The sequence below is a fragment of the Gopherus flavomarginatus genome, chromosome 1, assembly GCF_025201925.1.
Source record: "Gopherus flavomarginatus isolate rGopFla2 chromosome 1, rGopFla2.mat.asm, whole genome shotgun sequence".
NCBI lineage: Eukaryota > Metazoa > Chordata > Testudines > Testudinidae > Gopherus > Gopherus flavomarginatus.
Genome location: NC_066617.1, coordinates 200,851,469 through 200,877,426, shown reverse-complemented (window position 1 = coordinate 200,877,426; position 25,958 = coordinate 200,851,469). Strand labels below are relative to the sequence as shown.

Below are 25,958 nucleotides of genomic sequence, written 5' to 3'. Positions count from 1 at the left end.
TCAGATGACCTGTCTTTGTTATACTCCACTTGGGCTCTGATTCTGCAAACACACAATTGCTTAGTTTTATTCATGTGATAAGTTAATGGGACCACAAGGTGCATAAAGTTGACCACATGAATTCTTATACAATCAAGGCTTTAAATGGTAAGGTCCTCAGAATAAAGAAAGTTTCTTTAACTACTATGTAAAACATCATGTACACCTAGGGGGCTATATATACTGAACACTGTATATTCCCATTTGTGAGATGGGGGGGATTAAGTTTCGCTGCTTTAACGTAAGCTTTTACAAACAAAAAGGAAAGATTTCTCACAGGTGGTAGCTTTTAATGGAAAAAAGAGTTCCTGGAAGAAGGTCACTGTACCAATTTTACAGTAAGTATTTTTCAAAACAAGCTCTTATACATCCATAAAATTTAAAAAATGTGTTGAGACCCCAATGACAAATAAAGCCACTAACTGAATGTTCATGGTGAGAAACAGAATGCACCTAGAAAACTAATATTACACATGCAGCACCGTGGGGAAAAAAGACAAAAGAATAGGCCGAATTTCTAAATAAGGATCTGTCCCTTGATGCCACGAGTCACTGAAAGCAATGAGTGTTGCCAACTCTCACAATTTTCAGCCACACAATATCTTGGGGTTTTCTTAAAGCCCTGCCTCCAGGAGTCATGTGATTATGTGTTCCTCAGTTTCATTTTCAAAAAGTAAGTTTCTAGCCTGAATGGTTGAGGAGAAAAGCTTGAAAATGTGACCTGAGTGCATTCTAAATGCTCAGAAAGCAGAAGGCAAAGAAAAAGAACCCAAACTATATTTTAAAAGCTCATGGTTTTATAGCCAATCTCATGATTCGGGGCGGGGGGTCTTACACTTTACTTTTGAACGCTTGGGGTTGGCAATGACACAATTGGGTGCACAGCACCTTGCCTGAAGCACTCAACACCTGTCAGAACCACGCCCTAACTTTCCAAAAAATGGCAGCAATGACTGGGGAGACAGTACAACTAGGGAATGCATTGACTCAGCATAGCTTCTGCTGGCAATACTCTTAAAAGAGTCTTGGCCACCAATGTAAGCTCCCCTCCCTGGATGGAATTCCAAGGCAATGCAGGTCAAAGAGTGACTCCACAACCACCCCTGTCTCTTTGAATTCCTCCTCCAGAGCAAGTGATCACATTCAGTGGATCTGACCCGGCATGTTTAAAACTGAACCAAAAGTATTGATCTCTGAAGGACACTTGTAGTACACCCCAACAGAACAAACAGGTTAACAATCTAAATGTATAATATTTGTAGTATTTGACACAGAATCACATTCTTTTGCTGGTGTAAACTGGTACAGCTCCATTGATGTCAATGGAGTTGTGCTAACTCACACGAGCAGAGAATCTGACACACTGTATTCGCAGGTTTTGATGTGTACAGTGTTCAACAGAGAGGCAATGGTTTTGAGTATAATCTTAAATTCTCCAAGACAGAGATACTACTGTATCAGAACATGAGTGCGCACACTTTCCTTAGAGTGCAGATTTCCCATTGCTTCCTGTTCCTGTGCTTAGCACAGCAACATGCGTTTCCCATATTCTAATATCAGTCCCCAGTGCAATTTTACGCCTGCCAGCAACAGCTAGGGTACAGGTTGTTTCGGCCAGGCCCACTCTCTCAACTGGCACACTCCCTAGATCATCTAAAAAAGAAAATTGGTTCATTCTTTTAGCATAACTTGCTGTTCTTTGGAATCTCATTACAAAGATGATTTTTTAAACTGATACTTTAAGCAAGAGCTGGGTGTTATCAATTTAAAGATTTTTAAGGCCAGAATGAACCATTAGATCATTTAGTCTGACCTCCTATATAACACAGAGCACAGAATTTCATACATTTATCTCTGTATTGAACCCAATAACTTGTGTTGACTAAAGCATTTCTTCCAGAAAGGCATTCAGTGCAGACTTGAAGATTTAAAGACTTCAAGAGATGGAGGATGCACCATGTTCCTTAGTAATTTGTTACAATGGTTAATCACCCTCACTGTTAAAATTTCTAATTTGAATTTTTCTGGCTTTAACTTCCAGCCATTGCTTCTTGTTACCTGTTTCTCTGGTGATGATCTGACACTGAATAGGTCTATGCTACAATGTTCTGTCGGCATAGTCACGTTTGTCAGGGGTGTGAAAAAAACCATGTCAATATGGTTCTTGTAATGGGAAACTATGCCTCACCAACCTGTTAGAATTCTTTGAGAAAGTCAACAAATACGTGGACAAGGATGATCCAGCTGAGTTAGTGTACCTGGACTTTCAGAAAGCTTTTGATAGGGTCCCTCACCAAAGGCCCTTAAGCAAAGAACATTGTCATGGAATAAGGGGGAAGGTTCTCTTGGATCAGTAGCTGGTTAAAAGATAGGAAGCAAAGATAGGAATAAATGGTCAGTTTTCACAGTAGAGAGGTGTAAACAGTAGGGTCCCCCAAAGATCTGCACTAGGACCCTTACTGCATGACATATTCATAAATGAAAAAGGGGATGAACAGTGAACCGGCAAATGATGATATAAAATTACTCAAGATAATTAAGTCCAAAGCTGACTGAAAAGAGTTAGAAAGGGATCTCACAAAACTGGGTACGAAAATGCAGATAAAATTTAATGTTGGTAAGTGCAAAGTAATGCACATTGGAAAACATAACCCCAAATATAGATACAAAATGTTGGGATCTAAATTAGCTGTTACCACTCAAGAAAGAGATCTTGGGGTCATCGTGGATTGTTCTCTGAAACCATTTGCTCAATACGCAGCAGCAATCAGAAAAGCTAACAGAAGCATTAGGAAAGGGATAGATAATAAGATGCAAAATATCATAATGCACTATATAAATCTACAGTACTCCCACATCTTGAATACTGTGTGCAGTTCTGGTTGCCCCATCTCCAAAAAGATATATTAGAATTGGAAAAAGTACAAAGAAGGGCAACAAAAATGATTAGGAGTATGGAACAGCTTCTATATGAAGAGATTAAAAAGATTTAACTATTAACCTTAAAAAAAGGATGACTAAGGGGCAATATAATAAAGGTCCATAAAATCATGAATGGTGTGGAGAAAGTGAATAAGGAAGTATTATTTACTCCTTCAAATAACACAAGAATCAGGGCTCACCCAATGAAATTAATAAGCAATAAGTTTAAAATAATTATAAGGGAGTAATTCTTCACACAATGCACAGTCAACCCGTGGAAATAATTGCCTGGGGATATTGGGAAGGCCAAAACTATAAGTGGGTTCAAAAAAGATACGTTCCTGAAGTATAGGTCCATCGATGGCTATTAGCCATGATGGTCAGGGATGCAACTCCATGTTCTGGGTGTCCCTAAACCTCTGACTACTAGAAGCATGGAGTGGACAACAGCAGATGGATCACTCAATAATTGCCCTGTCCTGTTCATTCCCTCTGAAGCATCTGACATCGGTGTGACACTCTGTATCTCGGGGACACACCTTGAACCCCTATGTTCATCCTTATCATATGATTGTGTGGTATCAAATGCAAAATTTGTCATGTCGAGTGTCTTCAGAAGGCTCATGATGCACTGAGCATTGTTATAGTAAGGTTATAGTAATGATATAGGTTGTAATTTCATGTATATAGTTATGAGGCTGAAAATGTGTGCTCATGGCTTAAAACAAGCCCAAGCAAAAACTCTCCAAGAGCAAGGGGGCAGTTCACAAGTCCTCAGGGCATGTATGAGACAAATCCAGCCCAGCCTCACAGGAACAAAGTATGCTGGCCTAGGCAGCAACAAAGGATCCATTGGACTCTCGAGTGAATCACCCCTCTTTACCTTGGTCAGTCAGGGACTACAATGAGGTAATGCTCACCTGACCCTGAAGTGGGGGAGGAGGGCGAAGCCAAGAGTGAAGAAAGAACATGCTAAAAGGAAGAGACGTTTGCCATGCTTTTCCTCTCTTCCACCTCCATCACAGACATCACCACCAAGTAACTGAAGTGCTGATCAAAGGGGAGATCCTGGCTGAAGGGCAACCAGCCACCCTGTGGTGAGAAGCATCTAGGTTTGTAAGGGCACTGAAACTGTTAATAATAATAAGAGATATACCAATCTCCTAGAACTGGAAGGGACCTTGAAAAGTCATTGAGTCCAGCCCCTTGCCTTCACTAGCAGGACCAATTTTTGCCCCAGATCTCTAAGTGGCCCCTTCAAGGATTGAACTCACAACCCTGGGTTTAAGTAGGCTAATGCTCAAACCACTGAGCTATCCCTTGCCCACAAGATCAACTTAGAATGCATTTTGCTTTTATTTCATTTCACCAAATCCAACTTCCTGTGCTTTGACTTATAATCACTTAAAATCTATCTTTTGTAGTTAATAAATGTGTTTGTTTATTCTACCAGAAGCAGTGTGTTTGGTTTGAAGCGTATCAGAGACTCCTTTTGGGATAACAAGCCTGGTGCATATCAATTTCTTTGTTAAATTGACAAACTCATATAAACTTACAGCATCAAGCGGGCATAAATGGACGCTGCAAGATGGAGGTTCCTAGGATTGTGTCTGGGTCTGCAGATATTAGCTAATGTCATTCAGTTGCACGATCCAAGAAGCAGCTTACATTCCAGAGACTGTGCGTGAACAGCCCAGGCGTGGGGGTTCTCACAGCAGAGCAGGGTAAGACTGGCTCCCAAAGTCAAGGATGGGAGTGACCTAGCCGATCACTAGCCCAGATAGCACCAGGGAAACATCACAGTGGTGCAGTGAGCAGGGTGTATGTACAACTTGTTACTACAAATGAAGTTCACATTTTAAGCACTGATATTTGTGATTTTAAGTCAATCTTAAGTGCAATTGCTAATAACAGTCAGGAGGAGGTCACAGTTTTGTTATTTTCTCTTTGTTTATTTTGGGTGAGGGAAATAAGCACAAGAAAGCAGAAAAATGACTACCAGTGAGGCAGCTACAAAACTAGAGCTGGCCAGACTGGAAACTAGAGAGAAGGAAAAGGATGGCGAGTTTCAAATGTGGCAGGCAGAAATGAGGCTCAAAGAAGCAGCTGCGGCCAGGGAAACTATGGAGGCAGAGGCAGCCAGGGAGGCAGCCAGAGAGGAGGCTGCACAGAGAAGGGCCATGGAAGAAAAAGAGAGAAAGTGGGAAGAAAGAGAAAGAGAGCGAAAACATCAACTAGACCTGCTAGAGAAGCAGAAGCAGAACCCCACCCCCACCCCAACCACTCCAAAAATCCGAACACTTATGTCCTGCATACAGTGAGGACGACGATATTGCTGAATATCTGACTACCTTTGAAAGGCTGTGTGTAATACATGAAATCCCTGATAATAAGAGAGTCTCTACCCTGCTCACTGCACCCCTGTGACGTTCCCCTGCTGTTATCTGGACCGGTGATCTGCTACGTCACTCCAATGTTTGACTCTGGGAGCCAGCCTTACCTGCTCTGCTGTGAGAACCCCCACACCTGGGCTGTTCATGCACAGCCTAAGTATAAGGGAGTAATTCTTCACACAATGCGCAGTTAGCCTGTGGAAATAATTGCCTGGGGATATTGGGAAGGCCAAAACTATAAGTGGGTTCAAAAAAGATAAGTTCCTGGAGGAAAGGTCCATCAATGGCTATTAGCCATGATGGTCAGGGATGCAACTCCATGCTCTGGATGTCCCTAAACCTCTGACTACCAGAAGCATGGAGTGGACAACAGCAGATGGATCACTCAATAATTGCCCAGTTCTGTTCATTCCCTCTGAAGCATCTGACATTGAGCATTGTCGGATGACAGGATACTGGGTTAGATGTACAACTGATCGGACCCAGTATGGTCATTCTTCTGTCTGTCTCACCCAGAAAAAGCCTGGCTGCAATCTACAGCCTCTTCAAGTGTTTGCATATGGACAGTAGGGTGGTGTTCTGGTCGGTACGTGATATGAGACAGATAGAGACTTACCTTCTTATATACTGAATCTCCCAACATTCTAAGTATCCCCACACACTTAAATGTAAATGGCTGTTAATATAGCTGCCTATGTCTTTTTTGAGTCACAATAAATTCTTGGCACACGATTGCCTTGGCTGGTCTAGAACAGCCACAGTGTAACTAACTCTCTGGGTGAATCTTATTTAGGCTCTATGGAAGCCAAATAGCGCTTCTATGACTCAACGCCTGCTGAGAAGATCTGGAGCTATACTATTCCCTATACGCCTATTTCAATCATTCATAAGCACTTCAAAAGGTAAAGCAGGCCATGAAGTTCAAAAGAGAATGTGCCTGCTACAGTAGTATGTAATTTTGTAAACTGTATGCAGAGCAATCTGTCATTGACAGATGACAGAGTCTATAGGACCTGCTATGCAGGTGATTTTTACAAATACTTGTATCATTCAAGGAGTACCTGCTGAGGGTTAATAGGAATTTCCAGCTCGCTACAGAGTGCTTGTTCTTCCCACGTAACCCACCCTCGCATTTCCAGGATTTTAAAATACACAAGTTAGCACCTGTTTGCTATAAAAATGTATTCTAAAAACAGAACTTTCTGTGAAAAGGCCACCTCTAATATTAGTCATTTTACCTTTATGGCAGAACCTAGAAAACTATATTTTTAGTAGCTACTTCCCACTAAGTAGTTAGCATTGTCATGCAAAACACTTGACCTACAAATGCACCGTTTTAAGATCAACAATAACTCTAAAGAAACTGATAAATAGGTTTTTCAGTGGGTTAGGAATCAAGCAACTCAATTTCTGCAACTACTTGTGTAGTGCCTAGACCTATGCAATTAAATGTAATTTCAGTTCAAGTTTCTTTATACAATCTTCAGCTCTAAAACTTTCTCTAGCCCTAATATGTTGTCATTCTATGATACGACACAGAGGCTTTCATATATTGTATTAGAGTACACAATAGATCATCCAGCCTCCCCAATCCACTGAAAGTACAAACAGACAGTCTCACACAGTTATATTCAAAGGGACATAGCCTCTTCTGTCTGCCTTAATGCCATAAGGAATGATGATACTTTGGGTATGTCTACATCTACAATTTTGCAGCGCTGGTTGTTACAGCTGTATTAGTACAGCTGTATAGGGCCAGCGCTGCAGAGTGGCCACACTTACAGCAACCAGCGCTGCAAGTGGTGTTAGATGTGGCCACACTGCAGCGCTGTTGGGCGGCTTCAAGGGGGGTTCGGGGAACGCGAGAGCAAACCGGGAAAGGAGACCAGCTTCGCCGTGGTTTGCTCTCGCGTTCCCCGAACCCCCCTGCAAACCGCAGGGAAGGAGACCTGCTTGCTCGGGGGTTCGGGGAACGCGAGAGCAAACTGGGAAAGGAGACCAGCTTCACCGCGGTTTGCTCTCGCGTTCCCCGAACCCCCCTGCAAACCGCAGGGAAGGAGACCTGCTTGCTCGAGGGTTCGGGGAACGCGAGAGCAAACCGGGAAAGGAGACCAGCTTCGCCACGGTTTGCTCTCGCGTTCCCCGAACCACCCTGCAAACCGCAGGGAAGGAGACCTGCTTGCTCGGGGGTTCGGGGAATGCGAGAGCAAACCGGGAAAGGAGACCAGCTTCGCCGCGGTTTGCTCTCGCGTTCCCTGAACCACCCTGCAAACCGCAGGGAAGGAGACCTGCTTGCTCGGGGGTTCGGGGAACGCGAGAGCAAACCGCAGGGAAGGAGACCTGCTTGCTCGGGGGTTCGGGGAACGTGAGAGCAAACCGGGGAAGGAGACCAGCTTCGCCGCGGTTTGCTCTCGCGTTCCCGGAACCACCCAGCAAACCGCAGGGAAGGAGACCTGCTTGCTCGGGGTTCGGGGAACGCGAGAGCAAACCAGGGAAGGAGACCAGCTTGATTACCAGAGGCTTCCTCAGGTATGCTGGGATACCTGCTTATTCCACGGAGGTCAAGAAAAGCGCTGGTAAGTGTCTATAATTGATTACCAGCGCTGGATCACCAGCGCTGGATCCTCTACACCCAAGACAAAACGGGAGTACGGCCAGCGCTGCAAACAGGGAGTTGCAGCGCTGGTGGTGCCCTGCAGATGTCTACACCTCCTAAGTTGCAGCGCTGTAACCCCCTCACCAGCGCTGCAACTTTGTGATGTAGACAAGCCCTTTGTGAAATCTATTTCTGGCAAATTTTCATTGCTCAGTGGCTGGGCATTCTGAGTCTAAAGACACTGAGTTTGAGACTACCTGAGAAAATACCACGAGTGAGCCTCCTATCATTCATTGAATTACTATATAGCTAACTCAACCGAATTTCATCATCACAATTTAAGAATAAATCTAAATTAGTGTGCTACTAAAAGAGAGACTGTTCCTTAGAAGTAGCAAGAAAGATTGTTGGAACTGAGGAATCTTACAAATCAATCCTGTCCCCAAAAATTTTCAGAATGTAGGCTGTGATATTTTCATCTAAACAGCAATGGAAAAAAATAATCTGTTCAATATTCTCCTATACTCAGCCTAAATGTATTTAATTGCATCAAGCATAACCAGTCTTTTTTCATGACCAGAAAGTAATCACATGCCTGTTATTATGGAAACCTTAAACCACAAAAAGAACGGTAAAAGGTTTGACCTAAAACTCTCAAAAAGTAAAGACATTCATAGCTAAAGCTGTAAAATCTAACCTTAATTCATCGTGTTGTGCCTAGGTATTTGCAAGAAGTACAGGACCAAATCCAGGTTATTTTACTTACAAGTGCAGTCCTATTAGTTCAGCAAGACTACTCTAGGGAGTAGAGTTACCAGGATTTGACCCAAAGTACATAATATATCACAGGCTGTCTGAAGGTCCCTGAAACACCTACCAATGATGGGGTGAGGTAACAGCAGAGTTTTGGCATTCACTCTGTATTGCCTTGATCGTGTTCCATACACAATGCATTGTAATGCATCTGAACCTAGTTGGGGCCTCATTAATCCAAAAATGTAATGCCTAAGTACATACATTTATGAAACAATAATATGTATTAACTCCTCCAGAGCTGTTAGGGTCTCCTGCGTCATGCCTCTTTGCGTACCTTAATTTACTTGGAATTTTGAATTACTGTAATGGGCTCAGGTTATGCCAATGCAGCCACCAAATATTAGCACTAAGGCTTCGCATTTTTATGGCATTTTTATTGAAATGAAGTCAGTGCTCTTGCTCAATAACTGCTTTACAAAACAAAATCAATTGCCAATTTATTTTTCCTTTTTCCAAAATATATGAAGGGCACTAATCAGCATCATGGAATCATAGGCCTGAAAAATGTCAGTTTAGAAAAATACAGGAACTACCATGACCCTGCAAACTGTTCCACCTGAGAAGACCTTTATTCCAGCATGGAGCCTCTCTCAAGTCAGTGGGAATCCACCTGCAGGCACACGTGTCCGCCCACGCAGATCAGTTTACAGGCTTGAGCCCTAAATGATTTCTTTTTTAAATCTATATGGGCTAAAACATTTTACACAATGGTCTTCAGGCCTAGTGAGAGAGCTGTGCACTGTCAGGCAGCATACTTGGATTTTAGTCCAGACTCCAGACCAAGCTCAACATTCTCTCTTAACTGTACAACGAGACAAGTAAGATGTCACATCTAGTGAACATTTCTTGCAAAGCGATCACAAATGTAATTCGGAGGGGCAAGGGGAAATCAATGAAGTAACTATCATATAGAGGCTGGTCTTACATGCCTTAAAATAGAGCTCCTATTAACTTCAATGTGGCTTTAGCTGTCTGATCTGTGGAAGGAGTGCAGTATCGAACTCTTAGTCATTTAGGGCAAGAGCCTGGTACCTTTTGTTAAGTAGTATGCTACGCCTCAACTTGCCCCACTGCAGTCATTGAGAATTCTCCAGGAACTACTCAATATAAGGCTGGCAGATTCCAGCCCTAAAAATTTAAGGCTTGATGAATGAGTAAATTAATCTGCCTCTTAGTATATTACCATGCAGGTGGGGAAGGACATTGACATAACAACAAGCTACTTATTAAGTAAAACTTCCCTTTTTACTGACCGATCTCCTATGCACTAGTGTCATTCCCTTCCCACTTTTATTTCTCCTCCCCAAGTGACTCTCTCTTCCAATTTCATTCATGGAGGTGCTTGCTCTAATCTCCTCCCCCAAACCCCACACACCAAGCAAGGGAGTCCAGGAAAGCAGATGTTTGTCCTCCCCACCTCATGCTGCAGTCATGGCTCAGTTGCCTGTGCTGGACTCTGTGTAAGCTGGCTGGAGGCTACATCAGAAGTTCAGGAGAGGAGTACGTACAGGAGAGCTGCATGTCTATCAGCTCCATACAGGGGCTGAAGTTCAGGTCTGGGGTCATGCGTGCACCTGAAAAAGAACATTGTTGCAGCTCTTTGTTCCCAGGGCAAACAGCAGGTATGTGAAAACTGAGCAGGCTAAAGTTAAACCCTTTGGGGGTTCAGAGAAGTTCACATCACTATTATTATTATTTATTATTTTATTACTTCCATGCACTCCTGCTCTTCCTTAGTTTAAGCCAGAAATAAAAGTGGAGATGCCAAATATCACAGGAATTTTCCTTGTACTTCCAACTCCAGTATTCCAAAATGTACTCACATTCTCACCAAAACATTCTGATTATTCAGACAGAGGTTCACGTGAGTTTTGAATAACAACTTTAGAGGCTTACTTGACACAAGCCAGCCAGGGCTTGGAATGCCAGGGAGGTGGAATGCTCAGCCTCTAAAGAAAGATGGATGTCTTGAACACTCAACATCAATGCTTCTGTCCAATCTGAAGCAACACTGACAGGATCAGAAGAAAGTCACATCTAGTTCTTCACTGTATGAAAGATGCAGGTCCCAGAAAACAACTTGGGGTCTCAAGGTTGGGGGCCCTGACAGATGTAAAGAAAGGAAAAAATGAGAGGCCACTGATAGATTTGAGAAGAGCAGGGAGGATTTGATAGGCAGGGTGTGCTAGAATGTATCTGGAACCTCAGGGGTTAGGGCAGAACCCTCCTGAGATAACAACATCCCTCCCGAAGCTGGTCTCTACCACCACCCCATTTCCCTATGTAGTGGTTTATCCAGGAGAGCAGAATTAAATAAGGGGGTTTGTTGGGAAGGTGGGTCTTTTAACTAGCAATTAGAAGCTACAGGCCTGACCCTGTGCCTTCTGAAGTCAGCAACAAAAACTTCCAGTGACTTCCATGGTGCAGGGTCAGCCCATCTATGACTTGCTGACTTGACATGGGAAGCTCAGGAAGAAAGCAACTTGCCTGTCCACAAATAAGGACACTAGCCCACGTAACTGAGAAAGGTGTTTCTCCAACACTTTTACTGTTTGTTTCTTTTGTTATAATTGCTGTTATTCAAGACAATGAAAAAACTATGAGTCTGGAAACTGAGACAGAGAGGCCAGTTGGGGGTCCCTTTTATTTGTTTTTATTTTTTTTTAACAGACTAAAGTAAATGTAGCAATCCAGAAAGGGGGAGGTGGGAAGGACATGCACGTATAGGTGCCTTTTATCAACCACAGAATTAGATGTATTTGTTACTGAGGAGAAGCATGGGGTTGGTAACAGAGGAGAGCAGGAAAGGAATTTTTTTTGCACTCCTACAACATAATAATCACTAACCCTATTATTGTTGCCATGGTGAGTCTCAGGGCAAGTCTCATGTTAAATTTCAGCCTGTAACAAATTTCTTCTACAACTGGAGTTAAAAATTTGAGCACAGGAATTTATAATGGAAATTATGACAATCTTAACGATAGCTGCATTTACAGCGCCACTATAATTAGAGCACATTATACTCTTGTCATTTGCTTACCGATCTGACTGGTTAAAATAAGCTGTCAAACTCACTCTGAACAACTGTAGAGAAAACTCTTTTTAGGATTTTTTAACCCATTTTATTATTGTTTGTATTTGTTTGCATTACAGTAGCATTAAGAGGCACCAATGCAGGTTGGGGCCCCATTGCGCAAAGCACCATACACAGTAAAACAGCCTTTGCCCCAAAAGAGCATACAATCTCAATAGACAAATCAAAGGATAGGAAGTGTAAAAGAGGCTTACTGAGATGAAGTGACTTGCCCCCAGCAACAATGCTGGGACTAGAACCCAAGTTTCCTGAATCCCCATGTAGTATGTTAGCCACTAGTTCTACAACTTATTTACCCATTATGGGCCACATATGCAGCTCTCTGTGTGTTATGGGGGGGGGACACATGCACACAATATATATACTACCTGTATGGCCCTGAGGATGTCACAGGGGTCACAGCTGTGTGCTGACTGGGCCACGGGTTGAGAACCACTAAGGTGACCAGACAGCAAATGTGAAAAATCGGGACAGGGAGTGGGGGTTAACAGGAGCCTACATAAGAAAAAGATCCCAAAATCAGGACTGTCCCTATAAAATCAGGACATCTGGTCACCCTAAGAACCACTGCACTAGACCACTGTGTCTCCAAAGTAAGCCTCCATTTTTGTTACTCAACTATATTTTCATAGGCTGCTTGTAAAAATTAAAAAGATGTTAAAAGGCTTATGTGAAAACTTTCCTTGGAGAGAAGTTTCAGGTCAATGTGGGACATCGACAATAGTGATTTTTTCATCACTTGTTGCACATGAGTAGGAAGGCCAGATTATCTTAAAATTAATAGTTTTTCATTAGCTGGAAGGTGCTCCCTTTTTTAGTTTTTGCCGCCATATCCATTTTATCAGGACCAGGGCCAGCTCTAACTTTTTTGCTGCCCTAAGCAAAAAAAACAAAAAAACAAACAAAAAACAACCTGAGCCACCGCCCTGCTGAAACAACTCCGAGCGCTGCCCTGCCGAAACAAAAACAACCCCCCTGAGCACCACCCTGCCAAAACAACTTACCCCCAGTGCCGTCCCGCCGAAACAAAAACAAAAATCCCTGAGCGCCATCCCACCGAACCAAAAACAACCAAAATAAACCCGAGCGCCACCCTGCCAAAACAAAACAAAACAAAAAAACCAAAGCGCTGCCCCACCACCCCAAGATTGGCTGCCCCTTAGAAGGTGCCGCCCCAAGCATGTGCTTGGTCAGCTGGTGCCTGGAGCCAGCCTCGATCAGGACACATTTTATGCAAAAGCCCAATACACCCATGATGTATAATTTCTTTGGTTTCATGGAGTTACACCAGGAATGAACTTAGCTCAATAGGTCCAGTGAGGTTTTAGTAATCACAAAGTGTCTTGCATTAGACAAGTCTGGTTGTTCTCCATCGACAAACTGGCTAGAAAAAGGCACAGCCTTATGGGCTCAAACAAGGGCGGACTAATTGTATTGCTCTTTGTCAACAAGCTGGTTTTCCTCCAATGCTCCCAGTACTGACAAACCAAGTTGTTACTACTCTTAATAATATTAGTGACCTCATTTTTGATTACTGTAGGAACTGGAAGTGGAAAAAGTACAGAGAAGAGCAACAAAAATTATTCAGTGTATAGAACTGCTTCCATGTGAGGAAAAATTAAAAAGACTGGCACTGTTTAGCTTGAAAAAGAGATGAATAAGAGGGGATATGATAGAGGTCTATATAATCATGAATGGTGTGGAGAAAATGAACAAGGAAGTTTATTCCTCCACATACCCCAAGAACCAGGGCTCACCCAATGAAATTAGTAGGGAACAGCTTTAAAAACAAACAAAAGGAAGTACATCTTCACACAACACACAGTCAACTTGTGGAACTCATTGTCAGAGAATGTTGCGAAGACCAAAAGTATAACTGAGTTCAGACAATAATTTGATAAGTTCCTGGAGTATAGGTCCACCAATGGCTATGAGCTAAGATAGCCAGGGACCCAACCTCCTTGCTCTGGGTATTCCTAAACCTCAGCCTGCCAAAAAGTGGGACTGGATGACAGGGGATGGATCACTCAGTAATTGCCCTGTTCTGTTCATTCCCTCTGAAGCATGAGACCAGCCACTGTCAGAAGACAGAATACTGAGCTACATGGACCATTGGTCAGACCCAGCATAGTCATTCTTATGTTCTTACGCTAAACTATTCTGTATAAGATAGTAATAAACAAACAAAAGTGAGTCTCCATAAGATGATTTCAACTCTTACTAATGTCCTCAAAAAACTAAACTGTGTGCGACACCTTCCAGCATGTGACAATGTCAACAACTTCTAATCATAAACACTATCAACTCAAAACAACCTAGCTCTCATTTCAATAAGAAAATAGTATGTCTTGCTTGCAGACATACCAGATTACACAGTGACCAACATTGCAACAGTTCAAGAGGCTGTGTTCTTTACCACAATGTTTAAAGCATATTTATAACTAAAAGCAAAAGGTGAAGATAGAGAATTGAATAGTCTATATTGTATTATAGTAAGACGTCCTATGAAAAAAACAAAATCTATAATTCTCAAAAATCTTAGTTTATTGCCAGACTGAAAATACTACTTTTGTGTTGAATGTTTAGGTAGTCAAACTAGTCATAAAGTTCAGTATACTAGCAATTCAGATATTTTCTTTTTACTGTCATATAGAACCATGTCAATTTTTTCTTAGGCATAAAATGCTATCTATCAATGGAAGTGACCCTCAAAAACCCCATGATTTTTCATTTTGCACCTGTGGGTGCTGGATTAATAGCCCTCTTGCCAACACAAGTACCCATCTATCTAAATAGTATAGCACAGGCATAAAGCCCAGCCAATTAGCCTCAATCCAGTTAGAGGGACTACCGCTAGCAAAAAGGACAGTTTAATCAATTGCTGTCCTTTCAATCACAGGTAACATTCAGTCCTAGTGGGAGCATCTCTCTTCTCAGATTGCTAGCAACTATACCAATTGGGATGGGGGGAAGGGGTGGCGTGGCAGACCCTTAGCTGTCCCCTGCGGAACTGGGAACACCAAACTCATTTCACATAGGCAACCAATCCCAGGAACCCACTTAGGAACAAATGCAATCTGCAAGAGAGCTGTCCACAACATGCCAGCAACAAGGAGAGGGGAAAGTCGCCTCAGTTTGCCCTTAAATAAGCAGAGTTGACCCAAACTCAAATGAAAAAGTGCATTCTCTTTGTGAGTGGGGAGCAGGAGAGCAGCTCTCAAAGTGTGGAGGGAAGCTGTCCATGGGCGGGATAAACAAATATACAGTAACACTGCAGTATCAAAACTGTAAATGGGAGCCTTTGGGGCCATAACTGTAGGGACACCGCAATATTCCTTGCCAGAAGAGGGGCTGGTTTAACAGGGATCTGTTCCGGGGTGGGGGTAGGAAACTGGGGGAACTGCCCCTTCTAGTAAGTCTGCGGGAATGGAGAGGTGCTAGCCCTTTGAGCACACTGAAGGAGATGATAGTGGAGGAGTGAGGAGTTGCCCTCGGGAGTCCAGCTGGTGGGGGTTCACAGAAGGGAGCTGTGCCTGTGGCCAATATGGGTGTGGCTGGGGAGGGACAGTGGGAAACTGCCCCTGTGGCTGGGATGGGGTGGACAGCGGTGAGTTGCCCCGTGATGGTGGTGCACAGTGGTGAGCTGCTCAGCGGTTAGGGTGAGTGTGATGGATGGATAATAGGGAGCTGCGTCCGGGATCCGCGTGCATGAGGGTGGGGAGAGAACTGCTCATCGGGGATCAGGGTAGGGGTGCATGGCGCGGAGGGGGGGCTTCCCCTGGCAGCAAGGTCGGAGAGCATAGAGGGAGCTGCCCCCCCGGGGAGCGGGCTTGAGGGTGCATAGTGGGGGAGCTCACCCAGGGATCGGGGTGCATGGCGGGGGGGAGTTGTCCCCCAGGGAGCAGGGTCAGAGTGTATGGGGGGAACTTCCCCCCGGGGAGAAGGGTGCATGGGGGGGAACTCCCCCCCGGGCAGCGGGGTGCATGGGGGAGCAGGGTGTATGGGGACAACTTCCCCCCGGGGAGTAGGGTGCATGGGAGAATGGGGTGCATAGGGGAAACTTCCCCTCGGAGAGCGGGATGCATGGGGGAACGGGGTGCATGGGGGAACTTCCCCCCGGGGAGAGGGGTGCATGGAGGGAACGGGGTGCATGGGGAGAACTTCCCCCCGGGGAGCGGGGTGCATGGGAGAATGGGGTGCATGAGGGGAACGGGGTGCATGGGGGGAACATCTCCCCGGGAAGCGGGGTGCATGGGGGGAATGGGTGCATGGGGGAACTTCCCCTGGGGAGCGAGATGCATGGGGGAAGGGGATGCATGGGGGGGAACTTTCCCCCGGGGAGCGGGATGCATGGAGGAACGGGGTGCATGGGGGGAACTTCTCCCCGGGGAGCGGGGTGCATGGTGGGGAGGAACTTCCCCCGGGGAGCAGGGTGCATGGGGTGGAACTGCCCCCTGAGGACCGGGGTCGGGGTGCACAGGGGCAGCGGCCGGGGCTGGGCAGGATGGCTAGCGGGAGAGCAGGGGGTCGGTACCTTCTCGCCGGTCACCACATGCAGCCCCTCGCGCACTTTGGCGAAGGACCCCTCTCCCAGCTTCCTGCCGATCAGGTAGTTGCCGACGCGCTTGGTGTGCTGGAAATCGCGGAGCCGCTCCCGCGCGCCCGCTGCGCTGACCCAGGCAGCCAGGAAACTTCCCTCCGAGCCCAGGGGCGGCTTCCGCGGCTCCCCGCCATCGCCGAACCCCGCCGCCGGCGGCTCGCTCAGCAGCCCGTCTCCCGCAGCCGCCGGCATCCTCCTGCCCCGCTTCCGCTGCTGCTACTGCTGCTGCCGCCGGGCACCTTCGCTCGGCATCGGGGCAAGTCCCGCCTCTGCACAGTCCCCCCGCGGCCAGCGGCTCTGGGCGCCGGCCCCAGCTCTGCAAGCCGCGCGGACAGGCTGCAGCCAAGCGCTCGCCTCCCGGGCGCACGTGGGGATGTGGGGGCGCTGCTCGGGCGCCTTCTCGAGGCAAGGAGAAAAGTTCCTCCGACCAGCCGCGGGCTAGACTGGGGGGGAGGTGGGGCGGCCGCTCCAGCACGATCCTCTCCGGAGAGCGCCGGCAACAATGCAGTGTGCAGCCAGCCTAGCAACTACTGAAGGCGAGCGAGCAATGCTGGCACACAGCGCATCACGTTGAAGAGCAAGCGAGAGCCAGCTCCCGCAGCTCAATTGTCTCCAGTCCCCGTGCAATCCGGTTTCCCTATTGGGTCTTTCTCTCTTTACCCCTCCCCTCTGTGTGTGTGTCTGTCTCCCTCGCTCTCCTGGACTGTGCAGAGAGGTGCTTTCTCTTTGCTTGAGGCGCCCTCTCGGACGGGGGAGGGAGGGGAAAAGCCTCCTTCCGTTTGAATGTGCAATAATTTAATCCGATCACACGCGGCGGGAACAGATGTGATCTAAACTCAGCACAGCAGCCTGAACATTTTCAAACGCTGGTCGCCCCTCCTTCCCCCTCTGCTAGTGCACAGCTCTTAAAACAGGACACCCCAAAAAACATCTCCCAGAGAGAAAAGCCTCCTGAAATTCATGGCGGTGCACCTCTCTATAGATAATTAGACTACAAATCCCAGCTCCCAGCCAGATACAGACATTCTACGTGGTTCTTTTTCTGAACATGTATGTGTGGGGTTTTATTTTCTCATTATGTTTTATTCTTGCTTGAGAATATTTTTATGCTGCTCCGCTTTCCCCACCTTTCTGCTCTTGAACACTTCAGGTGTGTGCCTTTTTTTCACTCCTTTGTTGGTGGAATGTGCTCCAGAACTGAGATCGTGACAGTTCTGCTAGTGAGTGCATGAATACTGCCCCCCCCCCGCCCTTACGTTATTAATAAATCCAGAGAGTGCCAATGCAGTTCCTATGCAGCTTTTCGAGTACCACCCTTTTGCTTCAGTTCAAATTATCACTTTATTTACAAGTGGGTTCTACATTTTTAAGTTCTCTACGTTGATTTTGTTTTTACTGATTAATTCCAAGTTGCATTTTACAACATAACTTTATTTGGTATAGCTTCTTTCCTATAAACTGTATCCTAAAATGTTTTACAGTGCTTCATAATACACCTGCAGCATTAAATAAAGCAAGAGGGGAGACAGAGTTGGAGGCATGGGTTCTGATCACCATCCTCTCTCACATCCCACCCCCTTAGTGGAGCGTGGAGCAAGGGCAATCCCTTCTGTGCAGATCTTCCTCATCCCAGGCAAAAGGAGAAGAAATCAGACCCTTCCATTCTCCTCTTCCCTCTTTTGTACACAGTATGTGCAGGTATTTACAGTGGCAATCAGGGACATATACAAGGAAGGATAATAGAATCTAGAGATTTAAAAGATCTATTGGATCATTAATGCACTGAGGTCCTGATCCTAAAGCTAATCACCCCTCAACTTACACTGAAGTCCCTGGGAGTTGAGGACATTCAGTACCTCACTCAGGTACTGAATTCCTGTATATACATAAAAGCCCTTCCTGAGCTGGCCCAGAAGGCTACTGACCTCTTCTCATTTAAATTCCTACCTAAACCCTCCCTGTACCATGACACCCACAAGAAACCAAAGATGTTTCTCTTTATTTACACTTAAAAAGTCAAAATAATTTTGCTCCACCATGTACACTAACCTTTGCTAAGTAACTGAATAATCTTTTTGTTGTTACCACAGTGCTTCCTCCAGTCCATTTATACCCTGCTGTTTTGCTGCCCCCTACATTGCATTATGTGTCTGAAACTGCTCTGTAAGCTCTTTGCCTTAGAGTACAAATAAGAAAGTGCCCCAATTTAGCATACTGTTAGAGACTGTGAAATAATGAATACTGAAAAAACTCCTCTCCCTCTATGTGCAGGGTAGAGACATTCCCCAACAGGGGTTACATCAGCTATTATTATATTATTGGTGAAAAGATAAGTTTTCAGCTGAGATTTCAAATTAGATGGAAAAGTAATGAGGGGAAATATGGGCAGGAACTGAACAGAAGGGTCTAACACCAATAGAACTTATTTTGATGGTTTCATATACACACATCCCATGCTCTGGGCACAAGTACAGTATTACAATATATGCAAACAGAAAATAACAACCAAATTACCCACCAACTCTCAGTTCCCACCCCTTTTCCAGAACTACATCTTCCCCTTAAGGAAAAGTCTGGAAGAACAAATGACTCTTTCAGCTTGTCCTGAAGTTTAACACTTTCAGACTCTGGCATGCCAGACCAGGGAACAAATGCCACTGCTGCTGCTATCTCACCAAGATTGGCCTGCTCATGCCCTGTTTCAGTTAAACCAAGAGAGACCATAGAATATTAGGGTTGGAAGGGACCTCAAGAGATCATCTAGTCCAACCCTCTGCTCAAAGCAGGACCAGTCCCCAAATGGCCCCCTTAGGGACTGAGCTCACAATGCTGGGTTTAGCAGGCCAATGCTCAAACCACTGAGCTATCCCTCCTCCTCCATTGAGCATGAATGGCACCTACCCAACTGCATCATCCTCGGGGGCTTCTCGCAGGGCAGTGCCCTATCACTCTACACGGCGCTCACCTCCCAATACCAGCTGTCTGGTATCGTGGCTCTCAGCTGCTGGCTCCCGCTGCACAAGACCTTCCCTCAAGCAGCAAGCAATGGCATAAACAAGGATATCACCATCCTGCAGTGTCACGGGGAGATGGACCCCATGATCCCTGTCCACTGTGGAGCCCTCACCGCTGAGAAGCTGAAATCCGTCGTCTCCACCACCAAGGTTCAATTCAAAACCTACCCTGGAATGATGCACAGCTCCTGCCCTCAGATGATGGTGGTGAAGGAATTCATTGAGAAGCTGCTGCCCTGGATTTAAGCGGAGCCACTCAAGACTGTCACAGGGAAAGGACGCAAGGTCACCACCTCTGATCTTTCCCACTGATCCTGTCTGCTGCAAATGGAAGCCATGGCAACCAACCTCAACTCCAGTTGTTTTCCCTCCTTTCAATCCTTCCCTCTCCTGTCTCCTCTGCACCTCGGTCCCTCAGGCGTGTGGGGTGTTGCTCCCCATATCTTGAATCAGAGTAGCAGTCGTGTCAGTCTGTATCCGCAAAAAGAACAGGAGTACTTGTAGCACCTTAGAGACTAACAAATTTATTTGAGCGTAAGCTTTCGTGGGCTACAGCATGCATCCGATGAAGTGGGCTGTAGCTCACGAAAGCTTATGCTCAAATAAATTTGTTAGTCTCTAAGATGCCACAAGTACTCCTGTTCTTTTTGCATATCTTGAATGCAGCTGGTTGGCTCAACTGTGGTAATATGAAACAGGGGAGAGTCTCTGTGACAGTCCACAGAAGGTGACAGTGCAAGATGAGAAGAAGGAGCAGAGAGGGAGTAGAGAGAAAGATAAAGTCCAAGGAACAGGTAGCAGCAAGTTCATGGAAGGTTTTAAAACCAAGGAGGATTGATATTCTCTGACCATGCAAATAATCTGGCCCTGACCAACTTTCCACACTTCACACAAACAACTCACCACTACCAGTTCCTCCGGACTCTAGCAAATCACTTGGAGCTGATAAACTCTCCCCTCCCCTTCCCTATACCCTTCAGATATAAGTGTTGCAGCTATTCCCTGACTTCGAGGAGAAACTGGGAAGGCTTCAGGACCATCCTCTTCACTAACACCAGAAATGTTAAGTCCTGCTTGCTGCACCACTGAGAACAGACTGTCAGGAGGAGGGACACCTTCCGTGACTGACCCTAGAAACTTTCAGAACATGTCAGGAGTACAGCTGACCAAATAACAGATCTTTTTAGTTTGCTGGCAGTTCTGAAAAATCTAAAAAAAAATTGTTCCGTTTGTGTCATATTGAAACCTTTCTGAATTTTCAGCAAATTGAAATGTCAGAAAATTTGCATTTTGGATCAAACAAAACATTTTGTTTCAGGAATTTGCAACATAGGCAAAGGCAGTGAATGACTACACACACAGAATTGGAGGAGGATGAAGAACCTTCCTCCTAACTTCTAGTCCAGTGGTTAGAGTACTCACCTGAGTTGTCACAGTCCCCAGCTAAAGCAGGAAGTAGCACCCAGATTTTACCACTACCAAGTGAATACTCTTACTACCAGGCTAGAGGGTATTCCAGAGTGAGGCTCGCTCAGTCTCTCTTGTGGCAGCTGTTCCACTTGAATAGTGGAGCAGTCATTGCACCAGAAACAGGTAATAGCCAGGTGTTTAGAGCACTTACCTGGAAAAGTGAAGACTTGTGCCCTGCTTTGGAGTGGGGATTTGAACCTGGATCTACATCCCAGGTGAGTGCCCAAACCACTAAGCTAAAGATAACAATGGTGGAACCTCTCGTTCCTCCTCAGTTTTGTAAATGGTACCTAAATCCCCTTGTGAGTCTAACCTAGAAAATCAAACCATTTAGTTTGGGAAATGCATCAACATTTCTGAATTTTTTTTTGATTGAAACAATTTGCCAAAATCAACAAGAAATTGCAAAATGTTTCAGTTGACCTAAATCTGCATTTTTTGGCAAAAAATGTTTCAGCCAAAAAATTTCACCCAGGTTTAGTCAGGAGTACAACTGGTGGGACACTCATCTGGCCATTAGGACCATACTTTGAGGGAGAGGCATATATTACTGTGTTTGTACACACAAAGATACATGTCAGCTAACACAAATGTAGTTTTGGTCACTGTGAATAGAGTTTAATAGAAGTTAAGCCTGTAGTCATTTAAACTTTCAAAAAAATTTTTTTTTGAATGGATGTTGCAGAGACCATGACAGGAACCCTGAAAGAGCCTGGTGACTATTTTTAAATTTTACTAAACTTGTGGACAAAATAGCTTGACAGTATCTTTTTAAACAGGCAAGCCTCTCACCTCTCTCTGGTTTTTACCCTATCCAGCTGTGCCCATCAGGGTGCAGTCTGGATGGAAGGGGATTGCTGGGATCAAAGGCTGCATTTGTTTCTGTCAGTGCTTTAATTTAAATTTAACTCCTGTGTGCTTCAATCTGAGCTGTAGTTGTCCTAGGTAATGACATTTTCTGACTAACTGTTGAAATTACTAATGAATTAAAGGTACCAGCCTAGTTACAGGTTGAAAAAGCTGTTATAACCAGCTACTAAAAATAAGTAAGAGCCAGATTTCTTCCTACAAATGCAAAGAAATTCAAAGTTGTTTTGTCCTTCACTAATTTCATTGTTCTAAAATATTGCAGTTTCAATCAGTGCTATGAGATCTTTATAACAGCTAGGAACAACGGGGTCATTTAGACCTTGGTACTGAAAAAGGAAATGCATGGGTCAAAGCAGACCCCTCTGCAGGGTCAAACCCCATGGGAGCCTTAGCACAAAGTTTAATCACTAACCTCTTAGCTATTTCATTTTGCTATACTTGTAAAAGCAGCATTCTAAGCACTTTTATCTAGCGGTTGAAGCAGTAGAGTGGATGCTGGGATGCCTAGATTCTATTCCCAACTCAGCCACTAGGTCTTTCTATGACTTTGGCTAAGATATGTAGCCTTTCTGTGCCTCAGGGTATGTCTACACTGCAATATAAGCACAGGCTCAGACACAGGCTTGAGCCCAGACTCTCCCTTCTGCGTACACAGAGCTCTGTATGACTTAGACCCAGGTCCCAACACCTTGCAGGACGGGTGGGTTCAAGCATGGGTCCTGTTAGGACTTGGGCCCAGACTCCATTATTTTGCAGTGTGGATGCAGTTCGGGCCTATGCATCCTGGACTCGGGCCCTAAGAGTCTGCCAGTGCTATCCCACAATCCTACTGATGGTGTTGTTTGTCCTCTCTATTGCAAGAGTAGTCAATCAGCTCCCAAGAAATGGTAGCAAACCCTGTCCCCCCTTGTTCAAGTACAGTAGCTTCCATTTTATTTTGACCTCTGAACTGCAAACACAATGAATATTCTCCTGCGTTTGAAATGGCCACCGACTAGAGGAAGACCTTTGCCAAATGTACTGCTTCCCGGTCGTGAGGGTTTTGGTGTATCTCTGGTGCAAGGCTGGCAACAAGTTTGATTTTAGTAAGAGCTCCAGGAATGACTACACATACCAAAAGACAGCAAAGAAGCTGGCAGTGTTGGCGATTCACTGGACCAGTACAGGGAGAGGATTAAGTGACAGAAGACTGACTACCAAAAAGTTAGAGATGAGCACTGTATCTCTAGGAACTCACCATCATCCTGCCCCTTTTATGAGGAGTTTGACCAGGTGCTGGCTATTGCACTAGGGCTGCCAATTTTGTTGGATGTATTCCTGGAGACTTCATCACATGACAATCTTTAATTAAAGATTAATCTTTACTTCTGGGGACGCCAGGCCAACCCTGGAGGGTTGGCAACTCTATAGTGTACTGAGCATGGAGCCAACAATGCTTCATGATGGGCTAGTCCGCTGGAATGGCAACCTTCTCCCCCTGGGTCCATTATAGGACTGGAGAGGAACCAGCAGGTGCTGGATCAAGCTAGTGAAGTGACTCTGGTGCTGGAACCAGTCACTGTGAAGGCTTTGCTACCAGAGTAGCTGAAGCATATCCTGGGTCCTTACTTGGAGGAGCTTTTTTATGCCCCGCCCACCCCTGCTGCAGCACTGACAACAGAAAAGGAAGAAACAGGACGTGCGCCAAAGCCTGGTACGTTTCTGGCTCTGTGTTTGTTTTATTAATGTAGGAATGGGAGGGATTTCCAGGTTATGAACCAATGCAAAACCACGGATGGCAGCAGGTATCTATGGCTGATTACATGCCAGGACCTCGGCATCCCCCTACCACTATGGAATTCAAAATGATGACAGGGAAGCACTTAAAAATGAAGTTTTACTAGAAATTTACACATTCTTGCTCGGATGTGCTGGAGGGTTAAAAATAAGAACCTTATATTGTCCTCCTTGTTAGTACACTCCTCCCTACCAACGCAACGGTGTAATGAGCTGCCTGTAAACACAGAACTGCCTGGGAGGGGGGAGGTTGAAATGAGTCCATTTATGAATGTAGTCCATGGGTGACAAAATTGTTTGTCCGAAATATGGCTGGGGGGTGTATATAGCCCAGAAACATGCTCTGTGGGGGTGGGGTGTCACTGTTGCTGTGGAGTTCTTTGCAAGTCCACATTAGCGTGTGTGTTTGCATGCAGTCATAAAATGCTCTATCAGAAGCCATGAGGAGGCAGAAATCCATGTAGACACTAACAGAGCATCCTGCTGATTCCTTCAGGAGCTTTATCCCAATCCTGGGTGCTGACAACTGCAAACATATTCCCCTAGCAGGAACATCATATAGTCACATTTTGGGGAATGGTGTATTTTCCCAGGGCACTGTGGTAGCTGACCAGCCCTCTCCACTCATAGTTGTGCTGTTCAGTCACCATAAGTTTGAGTATTTCGGTGGCATACATGGCTGGCCTGCCCCTAGAAGCTGGGAATAAAGTCTCTATTTGTCATTCAGAAACCACAAGAATTGTTATGTCCTCCAAAATATGGAATGTCTGAAATGATAGAGAAGGCTACACCACAGCCACCCACTTCCCCCAGAGCCCAGAGTAGTCTGCAATTTTTAAACAAAATTGGGATTTTTAAACCATTCTCTGGGCCCTCTTTTCATTGTGATTAACCCAGTTGTGTCCATGGAGTTTCTGGGATCTGAAGAATTCCTCTGACAATATACTGACATTCAGTTTTGCAAAGTATCATTTTTGTCCCTGAGAGTCTACAAGGATTGACTTTTTTGTTTGGTTGGGGGAGGGGAGATTGTGCTCTTGCACTGAACCATTTGTAAGACAATAATGCTCTGTTTTATGTCTGCTTGCAGGCACCTCTAGTTCTACTGGCCGTTGTACCTGGTAGATCGCACATACTCCAGCATAAGCCTGGGTCTCCATACAGTTATGGACCAGTCCAAGAGGAAACGATTTCCATGATGAACTTTATGGTTGACATTCTGAACATAGCCAACAAGCATGTGCAATACCAAAAAGAGAAGGATTCATGGCAAGGGGAGAGGCAAGTAGAGAGGCACAGGCAGGCTGCAAAGCCAGAGGACAGAATGGCAGCGTGGGAACAGACACTTGCATTGCCTTTCCAGGAATGCTGGTTGAAGGAGGATGACATAGTGCTGCAGAAAGACCTGTTTGAACAGCTGCTTTTGCTAATGGCTACAAGACTGCTGGCTCCAGCTGCCCCTTCACTGTGGCCCAAGTCACCTCCACGGTACCAGGGCTGACGAGAGGCGGGGGAAGCCAGTACAAATTACCGGGGCCCAGCTGTCCAGAAGGGGGCCCAGGGCCTGGCTTCGTCGGCCCTGTTTAGCTGGTCCGCCCTTACTGGGGGGGACCGAAACAATTTTTCACCGGGGCCCAAACCCGCTCTCGGCGGCCCTGCATGGTACCATGTGCTACATACCAGGAACACTTTGGACAATTCTTTGTTTAGGCGGCCTGTGCAACTGGGACTTAGCAGCTGGACAAGGCATATCTACCCCCCGCATACTTCTATCCCTGCAGTGACCCCCTCCCCTCTGCATACTTCTACCCCATGCTGTTCCCCCTACACTGCATGCATCCACCGCTGCACAGAGCCCCTCCCCTGTGCAGTCCATGACTCTCCTGCAGGCCTCCACACCCATGCAGCAGCAGTAAGTGCATGCTAAACACATAAGAAAGGGAAAGGAGAACATGCCAGGGGACACATCCAAAATTAGGGGATTTTTTGATGACATCGTTTGCCCTGTTCAGTGTTTGGTTTATGCATTTTGTTTTATTACTAGTTGTAAAGTTGGTTTGTTACTTCAGTGTTTTAGTGGCAGCTGGCCTGCCTGGCAATACGTTAATATAGTTATTTTTGTAATACAAGTAAAAGCTTTCATTTTATTAAGAAAATTTATTGCCATCTCTACATCCATACTATAATGTGTATTTTGAATAATAAAGATAAACACAGGATAAGGCACAATTGGCAAGTTGTATTCAACCGCAGTATCTCAGTACATCTATGTACATCAGTCAATAATGTAAGGGCACTGTTCCCCATCCTCATTACATTAACAGTCATATCATCCAAAATAAAAATGTGGGACAGTCAATACCCCACA

At 45.3% G+C, this 25,958-nt stretch overlaps 1 protein-coding gene across 1 annotated transcript in view; it reads right to left on the bottom strand.

The window, feature by feature from the left end:
• The window catches only part of HUNK (hormonally up-regulated Neu-associated kinase), a 79,044-nt gene extending 61,993 nt beyond the window's left edge, over positions 1 to 17,051 (bottom strand). The window contains exon 1 of the mRNA XM_050937189.1: positions 16,395 to 17,051. Within this exon, the coding sequence (XP_050793146.1) occupies positions 16,395 to 16,652 (258 nt within the window). The 5' untranslated portion in view covers positions 16,653 to 17,051. The remainder of the gene's footprint in view (positions 1 to 16,394) is intronic.
• Positions 17,052 to 25,958: the final 8,907 nt, after the last annotated feature.